The sequence below is a fragment of the Hippocampus comes genome, unplaced genomic scaffold, assembly GCF_001891065.2.
Source record: "Hippocampus comes isolate QL1 unplaced genomic scaffold, H_comes_QL1_v1.1 scaffold64, whole genome shotgun sequence".
NCBI classification, from domain to species: Eukaryota; Metazoa; Chordata; class Actinopteri; order Syngnathiformes; family Syngnathidae; genus Hippocampus; species Hippocampus comes.
The window spans coordinates 23,062-32,700 of NW_017842053.1; the positions used below are offsets into that span (position 1 = coordinate 23,062).

The 9,639-nt window shown below is 43.9% G+C and overlaps 2 protein-coding genes across 3 annotated transcripts in view; both read left to right on the forward strand.

Annotated features, from left to right (window-relative positions):
• Nucleotides 1-596, forward strand: part of LOC109509948 (phosphoglycerate mutase 1-like) — a 23,104-nt gene extending 22,508 nt beyond the window's left edge. Inside the window, exon 3 of the mRNA XM_019859913.1 lies at nt 204-596. Coding sequence (XP_019715472.1) covers nt 204-373 — 170 coding nt within the window. The 3' untranslated portion in view covers nt 374-596. The remainder of the gene's footprint in view (nt 1-203) is intronic.
• Nucleotides 597-1,397: 801 nt separating this feature from the next.
• The window catches only part of slf2 (SMC5/6 complex localization factor 2), a 12,319-nt gene continuing 4,077 nt past the window's right edge, over nt 1,398-9,639 (forward strand). The window contains exons 1-13 of one of the 2 annotated variants that reach the window (XM_019859901.1): nt 1,398-1,536; nt 2,370-2,410; nt 3,415-3,836; nt 3,955-3,994; nt 4,313-5,532; nt 6,225-6,295; nt 6,382-6,489; nt 7,189-7,356; nt 7,831-7,936; nt 8,002-8,089; nt 8,328-8,469; nt 8,759-8,846; nt 8,933-9,109. In XM_019859901.1, coding sequence (XP_019715460.1) covers nt 1,469-1,536; nt 2,370-2,410; nt 3,415-3,836; nt 3,955-3,994; nt 4,313-5,532; nt 6,225-6,295; nt 6,382-6,489; nt 7,189-7,356; nt 7,831-7,936; nt 8,002-8,089; nt 8,328-8,469; nt 8,759-8,846; nt 8,933-9,109 — 2,739 coding nt within the window. In that variant the 5' untranslated portion in view covers nt 1,398-1,468. The other variant, XM_019859902.1, reaches the window with a different exon arrangement.

A 9,639-nucleotide genomic window follows, 5' to 3' on the forward strand; every position in this document is an offset into this window, starting at 1 on the left:
CCCCCCCCCCCGCCCCGCCTACCCCCCGCGCCCGGCGCCGCCGCCGCCGCCTTCTCCTATCCGCCGCCTGTTGTGTTTCTCCTCCCGCTCCGGACTCGGGTGGCCGGGGCGCGCCGGGGTGCGCCGGGGGGTTGCGCCGCCGCCGACGGGCTCGCGGGGTCGGGTCGATATCAATCCATATTTTTGTGCTGCTTTCCGTAAAGGAATGTCTGACGCGGCCATCATGGAACTGAACCTGCCCACTGGCATTCCGATCCTGTATGAGCTGGACAAGAACCTGAAGCCCGTGAAGTCTATGCAGTTCCTGGGAGACGAGGAGACCGTGCGCAAAGCCATGGAGGCCGTTGCCGCTCAGGGCAAAGCGAAGAAGTGAAACGACTGGAACACAAACAAGTCTCTTTCATGTTGCTAATCATTGTGTGTTTAGTTGGAACACTGTAATATGCCTGTGCTTGGGAATTAAGTCAATACAAGGTTGTTAAGACTGTAAATAAAATGCCTATTAATATAGAAATATTCAAATGTCGTATTATATCGTGTTTATCCGCGCATGTCATTATGTAACTAATGATTAATTAAATCGATGTTTGAATGTACTGTGTGTGTTTTGTGTATTCATCCATTATGATGTTTGTATGGCTTTTGATTGTGACATAATAGGCCCATTAGAATGCAAGATGTCAAAAAAGTATTGATGACATGTAGCGACTCCAACATTCAGTTTATTGATCTTGTCATTTCGAGCATTTATTTGCAGAAATATAAAAACGGTCAGCATACAAAGGCCCAGTGCTTTTTTTGGTATCTTAATATTTTTATATGGCAGTATTTGCCCATCACAATAATACTGTAGTCATTAAAACGCTGACAACTAGTATACCTTTTGTAAACTACCTGAACAGAAAAGGTTTGACACCCCAACATTCTTTTAATGTGCGTCATGGCATTAATGTTGTTAATTGTGTTGTTATTGTTGTCTGGAATGTTGTCCTGTGGTGAATATGTGGCCTGCGCTGCTAATAACTCTGTACTAGTTGCCAAATCCATTACCGAAAGAGCAAAACATAAATAATCAGATTTTCCCAGTTAAGTTTAGGGTCTATAAACCATTTGTCTACCACGTGTTGCCATTTCATGTGTAATGTCATTCCCTGAAATTGAGAGTAAAAGGGTTCCGCTTCTCAGTCTTCCTTTTGTTTCTTTATTTTACCACGATAGTGGATGTTTGAGATATAAAATATTAAATGACACTATGTGTAATTCGCCTGCAGAATGCAGCATTGTTTCGGCAGGTCCGTCGTCTGCCGTCATCACGTCAGCACACGAAGAGTGAATGCAAAGCCGAAGAAGAAGAAAACCTGGAAAAGACTAAAAGGCCCATAATGCAACGCGTGTCAAGTCGGTGGAGGACCACTTTGAGCGGGTGACGAAACAACGACGGTACTTCCGCTTCTGCAGCCGTTGGCACATGACTATTGCGAAGTACTCCTCCACCCTCAAAATGAAAACCGGGACTGAAAATAAAGGAGATACTACGTGAGTAAGCGTGCGGCCTTTTGAAAATCGCCGATGTAACCCCTTTCGTGATTGCGTTTACTGGCTTAAGCTAGCTTCAACGAGCGCTTCTAGCTTGCGCAGTGCATGCAAGGTTCGTCGCAGTTGCACATTGTTTCTTCTCCTGGGTGCGGAGCGAATTTGATTCAACAAAAGGGCTTTTAATCACGACAGTGCAGCGTGAAGTTCACAAGAGTTAACGGTCGAAGGCTCGCAGTGGGAGCTTAGCCTACGCGCGTGTGCTTTATTTTGAACGCCGAATGCCTGAGCTCAGTGTTTACTCGTCAAACGCTTCTAAACATTTGTAGTTGTCTGGCGGTTGATGTCGTCGCGCGCCGTGATTGGCCGTGCGAGACAGTAGCAACATGGTCGATGCGTAGGAGTGTTGTTGTGACGATGGGTGGGTTAAGCCCCTCTCCTACTGAGCGGCGAACGATTGCGAACGATTTTGGAGGCAACCAATGTTGCGTTCGAGGTCGCAAATGCTTGCCTAATGTTCGCCAGATGTTTTCCTGTGCTCACCAATACTGTCGGCGAACATTTGCGACCTTGAACGAACTCCTGACACGAGCACTCATTTTTGTACCTTCCCCAACAGTCACGGTTGTTTGCGTCTCAGGTTAGGGGCTTTATGTGCTAGATGTTGTTTTACTGCTGTACAGTGGACCACTGCTATTTGTGAATTTGCATTTTTAGTTTTTTGGGACCCATCCTCCGTGTGTGTTTAGGCTACCGATGTCCATACAGAAACGTAATCTAACAACCCCCTTGTGTGGTTATTATTTTTTGTAACATCGACTTTTTTATGTTTGCAGGGCGCTTAAGAATGCAGAATACAATTCCCCGAGATGTAAAGGTGGGTCATAGAAAGATGCGTAATGAGTTTTGTTTCTTACTTGTAATCCTGAAAATATTTTCATTGCAAATTGCTAATATACCTTGAGGATTGCAATTCTGAATGTACTGATTAATTGTATTGCTGAGCATGAATTTTACGCTCAACCTAAATCGAATAAAGAGGACTACACTTTAAACAAACCACATACAGTAACAGAGACCATTTAAAAGATGAGAGAAACCTCTGAAGGTGTTTTGCATAAAATTGTGACGCAGAAAGTAAATGGGCTTTCACTTATATAGTGCTTTTCTACTTTGGGCACTCAACGCACTTCACACGGTTACCTCATTCAGCTAAGGATGACACAGCATCAGGAGGTTCAGTGTCTTGATCAAGGATACCTTGACATTGTTGCTATGGCTGGGGATCGAACCACCAACCTTTGGGTTGGGAAACATCCACTCCACTCTACCACTGAGCCATACTGCCCTGGGATGCACAACAACAACAACAACAACAACATTGAAACAAATCAAGACTTGAAATATTTAAATAGAACCGATATAGTAAGTCTTACTTTTTGAAACACATTATTGAAATAATAATTCAAATTTTTGGGGGGGCACTGATCTGAACATTTGGACACAAATGCTGGCAACAAATGAACACTAATCATTAAACAATACTGTAGTCACAGGCATGTGTTCTTTATCCTCTCCATTAAACGACTATTACTCCAGCCTAGTTGTAAGTCTTCTGAACTTCAGAGCTCAGAGGCAGGTCTGGAGGAAAGCGTGGTCAGTTTATGAATATGTGACACAGTCTATTGTTTTACAATCATTCTAATCCTTAAGTTTGTAAGTACCCGTGGCTGGAAAAAGCCAAGTGTGGCGAGCCTCTGTCCCCAAACTACATGATTGCAGTCAATGAATGTTCTGCCACTGTAACGTCAATGCTGGTCAATAACCACACGGAGCCCCCTACACCATTTCACTTTTTTTTTTTTTTTTCCCTTCTTCTAGAAACTCCAATGAAACCCTCTCAGATCGCTAACCGTCTCGTAGCCCCGCCCAGGAGAATGTTGCCGCTCCTCAGCCCCGACTTGTGCCAGCGCCACGGCTCACCTTCGCCATACGAGCCGTCCTGTCGTCTCATGCCAGTTCGCTCATCAGAGTCGCACCGTCCAGAGTACCGCAAGTGGCTGTCGGGGCTGCGACTGAGCCCGTTGCTGCAACCCCAACCTCCAGTCACTCCATCCACAGTTGCTAAAAAACACGACGGGGCGCAAGGCGGTCGGCCAAATATTTCCCTCGATGAATCCCCTCATCCCAGAACGGACTTAAGCACTCGCTATCCCTCAGTACACAACGGGAGAGAGCATAAATCCATGGTGGCGTCGAACTTGGGAAGAAGTGCCTCTGTCCAAAGAGTGCAGTCAACAAAGGTACATGATAACATATGAGCTGATAAGTGCAGTTCTGGCAATAAAAAACACATCTTGTTACAATAATGTTGAATTGATCTTTTACTGGGAAAAAAAAATGCTTTCTTTGCTCTTTTAGGAACGTTTGTCCACACCTTCAAGTGAAAAATCCATTCCAGGTAATATTTCAGATTTCAATGGTTGGTGAAAATTAGCTACAATTAGCGAAAATCAAAAGTAATTGACTCCTCCCTTAAAAATGATTGCACGGATTTTGTTTTTAATGTCGACTGAAAATTCATTGTAATTGAATTAATACAATTTAAAAATATGAATTTATTGTATTGTACAATTCTTTTGTTTGTTTGTTTTAAACCAAACCAAAATGTGGCCCTTGAGCACTAAAGTATGGCCACCTCATGGACTGTATCAAGGGAGACAATACATTCTGTGCCACCGCTGTAGTCAAAGAAATGTGCGATTTTGTTTCTCTTCAGTCGCAAGCTTGGACCACACACTCCAGAAGCGGCGCAGGGAGTGCGAGGACAGCGACGCCAGCGTCAAGAAGCCTTGTGTTCGAGAAGAGCCGCCGAAGCCGCCGCCCAAGACTCCTTCAAAGACGTCCGCGGCATCACTGCAGCCTCAAATTCCAAAAGAACAGTTTGCATCCTTGGGTCCATCGCCCAAATCCAAACCCGACCAGTTGCCCTGCACGCGGTCCAAACCCGACGTGAGAAAACGACCTTTTTTAGGGGCGAGGCAGCTCTTTATACAGTCCATTCACGGTAACGTTATCCAATTGGGATCCTTTTCCAAGCACACCGGAGATGTTTTCAAGACAAGAGAGGAACGTGGCAAAAGGGAAAAAGCAAATGCTGACGCCCACCCCAAACACATCAGTCCACCTCACTTCAGCCCTCCTCGGCAATCCCAACACGGATCCTCAGATTCCTCGCTCAGGACTCCGAAACGCAAGTTTCACGATGTTCACCATGAATCACCCTCCAAGTTCAATTCTTCTCCGGGCCCTCCGCCAGCAAAACGGAAGAAACTGCACCAGCGGAGGTGGACCATTCCCAATGACTATGACGAATTGTTCACCCCAGACGTCGTCGTCAGCTCTGTGCCGAAGACCGCCAAGAGCAGAACAGATGAGGAGACGGAGAAAAGACCGCCGGGATGCGGCGCCGCCGTCCAAAGTTCTGAGAACTCTTGTCAGAAGGGTAAAGACTCTGGAGTCACTTGTTCTGCAAAAGGCCCCACTTCATCAAAACACCTCCACGTTTCCTTGCCAATTGTGTCATTAGTAAGGTTAAATATCGAGTCCTTGAAGTCCATATACGGAAAAGGCAAAGACTGCTCGGTCCCTCCGCCACGCAGGCACTTGACGCATGAAAGCCTGAAACATGACGACAAAAACAAAGCCAGGCAACCTTCCACATCCCGCCGGTCCCGCGCGCTTCCACTCAACGGAAGCGAAGGGCGCGCGCGTCCGCACACGGATAAAGCGGATTCTGTGGACGAGGACCTGGACCTGAGCCTGGGCATTGCTTTTGATTTGGAATCAAGCCAGACATCCCAAAGCAGTGAGGAGGAGCAGCTGGTGTCCTTGCAGGAGATCATGAATCACGTTCGCAAGAGTCCAGCTGCACCGGACAAGGGAGCCGCCTTCTCAGAGCCGAGCACACCTGGAGGTTCCAGCAATCTCTTGAAAGCTGTAAGAGCCTTATTTTTTTCTGAGCATTTTTTTTGGGGGGGGGGGGGCGTGTCATACCTTGACTTACAAGTGCCCTACTTTTGTTTTTGGGGTTTTTTTCCCCCTCTGAATTTAATGGGCTGGCTTCAGATTAGGGCTAACTGATTTTTAAGAGTAATACAATTGTGTTTTTTCTTCTTAATATTGCGATTGTGATTTAATATGTGATTATTTTTAATGCAAATAGGGCTGCACCTCATGATTTTAATCAATCTGTCAATTAATCGGCATTAAAAATCAGTCTTATAAATGTTTAAATTTCCACCCGCTTATTTAAAAAGAAGGCCTTATTTCAAATTGACAGTGCGTAAACATTCGTAACATGTCAGAAAATAGGCAAAACGTCGATGATTGTTTTCGAAAGTCTAAGACATTTGATTTTCTAGTTTTACTTTGATTCAATGCAATGATAATAAGTCTGCTTTCATGGAGGATAATATAAATCAATTCATGTTAAGTGTTGAGAAGCTGAATTTTCCAAGCATTTGGACAATTGTAAATAAAAAAGAAAAGAAAAGATTTATTTGATAATCAACTGTCAATTCATAGTTTCACCTCTAAATGCAAAAAAAAAAAAATGTGTGGCTTTATCACGTCATCAAGAAAGCACTTCATCATATTTGGATTGCTTACGTGTGTTTTCCTGCTTGCAGCCAACCGTGAGAAGAGGCTTCTACAGGAACAGCCTGGACCAGATGCTGAAAGAGATAGACAACCAAAAGAAGTAAGCAACACTTGGAATGGTTTGGTACTTAGTTGTAAAAAATGGGGCGTTGACATTTTTTGTCACCGTGATTCGTGTGCCTAAAGGGCCAAAGAGAACGAGGCGCAGCTTCGTAGCTCGTGTGACGAGGAGCTGTCGAGAGTGGCGGAATACCAGGAGGAGGAGAACTGCGACGAGGGCTCCAGCGAACGACAGTACGACACGCTGCACATTCACACAAGCCTCTTTTGCACATGTTGTCGAAGCCGTTTTTTAAAATCCCTGCTCACTCACCTGGTATGGGTCCCAGCTCACTTGCAACCTCAATGAAGAGAAGCAAACAAAAGTCAACTAGCTGAAATGCTAATGCTGTACATAACGGGAGAAGCTGTAGGCAGGCTAATGGCTATTAGCATCATTGTTTGAATAGTTATGAACAACTGCTTCTAATTTACAGGCACAAACCATCAGCAAGGTTGTAACATGACCCACCGGCTGTACAATTATGGCCAAAAGGATTATGACGATTATTTTTGATCAATATTGTAATTGCGATTAGTAATCACAATTATTCATCATGTTAGAGAAAACATCTTTTTACAACAACAAAAAAACAATAATTGAACTTTTAAAAGGGCTATCCTTTTCTTTATATTGAGAAGCAATATAAAAAATAAAAAAAAAACATTTTTCCAAAGGGTTAAATAAATAAATAAATATGTATTTAGGGAGTGCGATCACAGAGTCCAGACAAGCTGTTGATCCCTTTGGCATTCGTTCCTCACCATGATGCTCTTCATCTCCAATTTTTGCTGTACTTTCTTCTATTAATCTGTGTAAAATGGTTTGCTGAAACAGATCATTTCAATTTATGATGATCGTAGCAATTTTTTTTTTTTTTTTTTTAATTCCAGGGAATTCCTGCAGCGCGACTCTCTGGAGTCCACTGCTATCAGAGAGGTGCCTCCTGGAGAAGTGGTGTTCCACCTTGACAAGTTTGGCCAGATCTTCAATCAGGATTCGCTGCAGCTCAGACGATGCGCGGTCAAACCGCAGAGCACAGCGCAGAAAACACTTTTGTGGTGGGCTGCCTTTTACTCGTCAAACAATTTGGAAACACCTTCCAATTCAAACGGTCTCCCAACACGTTATGATAATGCTCAGCTGTGAACTGAAAGTCTTTGCATGTCATTTCGCATCATCCCCACCATAAAGCTGACTGAGAAAAAAAATGCCAAAATGTGCCAAGCTGTTATTGGGGCAAAAGGGGCCTGCTTGAAGAATCTAAATTACAAAGCATTCTGTTTTGGGGTTGACCAAAGAATTTCATATTTCTTCATAATGTAAATTTTTTGTTTTTAAATGATGCTATGTAGCGTTAAGCTAACCGGTGTTAACCAACTTTTCTCCTCTCGTGTTATTTTTTTCTGAGCATTTTTGCAGCTAATCATTTTTTGGCGTGGGAGGTTTAGTAGCTCCACCCACTTTGGGTTAAAACATTAATTTGATAAGCTCTATAATTATTTTTTGCACATTCTTCTGTTCTCTTTGGCCAGGTCCAGCCCAGCTCAGCTAAAACTGCACTTGAATGTCGGCTTGTTCCAGGAAGCTTACTGTTCTCAGTCACCCTGCCCGACTCAAATCACCGATTTCCTCTTCAAGGTAGGCCTTCTCGCCCGCTACCAATGATTCAAGGAAACACAAAGGCATATTTTCCTTTTTGTTAGATGATGTCAGTGCATTCTGAGAGGATGTCGTCTGAAAAGATGCTGCAGGCTCTCTGTGACATCGCCAGCTCAGCTGCCTATAATATCGGTCAGTACTTTCCCTCTCGCCGCCATTAGAGTTGCAAAACTCTTTGAAACTTTCCATTGTTATAGATTAGAACTTATGGGAGTTCATATTTTGTAAAGATATCTGCCGATGAAAAAGCATTTTTGATGCAGTTCCAAAACTCCCCAGCTTTGACAACTTCCCATGGAAATTTACCGGAACCACGATCGCCATAAGCTGTTTTCATGTCTTCATTTGATGTTGTCGCTGCCTTTCTCAGTGAAAAACAAAAGCCGCGTGTTTACCGTGTGGGTGCCCGCTTTGGCTGACTTAACCTTGGTGCTGATGAACATGGGCGTTGCGTTTGTGACGCTGTTCCCATTTGAAAACTTGCAGCCTGCGTTCACCGAGGGAGACTTGCTGTAAGTTATGCTCTCTATCAAAAAGACTTTTTTTTTGCTTTCCAATATACAGACATTTTCACTGAAGGGTCGACTCACTTTTGTTGCCAGAGATTTAGACATTTGGCCGTGTGTGCAGTCATTTTGATAGGACATTAAACTTACACTGATAAACAAGCTGGACACTGGCTTCCTTACATTATATTATTTTTTTTTTATTGTCATTTCTTCAATGTTTAAAATATTCACCAAACAATGTGAGGGGCGTATGAACTTTTGTGAGATACCGTGTATGTGTTTTTGGAAATAGGAAGAACGTCTACGTTCACAGCGAAGGTCCCCCTTGCAACAAGGAATGCAACACGTTCCCGGAACACAATTGCAACAACATCTTTAAGGTGATAAGAGAAGGCAGAATTCACTTCAAACCCTGTCCTTGAGGAAAGTAGAACACGGATCTCATTCTCTCCTTTTTCTAAAACAGTACCTGTCGTACTGCATGAGCGTGTGTCCAAAGGCGTACAGCGACTACGAGCTGCTCTTGCTGCTGACCGTGATGGCTCGAGTGGCTCTGGATGCTCACTTCATCCCACTGGCCGGTGTGGAGATTAACACGCTGCTCACTAAAATAGTGAGCAACACCAGGGACTGGGACACAATGGTCAGTTGTGCACGTGTTGTCATTTGACAAGCTTTGTCTAAACCCGGTGGTACCGAAACTATCGCCCGGTGCCATTTGTGTCTGTTTTTCAATGGCCCGTGAAGCACACCTTGTGTCTTCCAAAAAAGAAAAAAAAAGCGTACCTTAGTTTTTCAGTCTGCTATCTTAATGCTAATGCTAATTAGCGTCTCTGGTGTGGTGCTTTAACCGTCGGAAGTAACGGATTGCGCACAAAGTGCATCAACAACATGTACCCTTACAGTATGGCAGTACACCGTCATATGTACTTTATCTTCTGCATAGAATGAGAATATTAGTCCCGTACTGATGAGCTGAAGGGAGGAGTTGGAGTCTTACTATGAATGCCGCTTACGTTAACAGGCACGATAACACCTATTAAACAGTTTATCCGTTTGTCTGTCTTAAACTTGTCCCCAAGTGTGCCCACTTGGGGGCAAGTTTAAGACAGACGTAGCCTCGTTCAATTTTTGTTGTTTTTTTTTTTGGGGGGTAGAAGGTTGGAATGGATA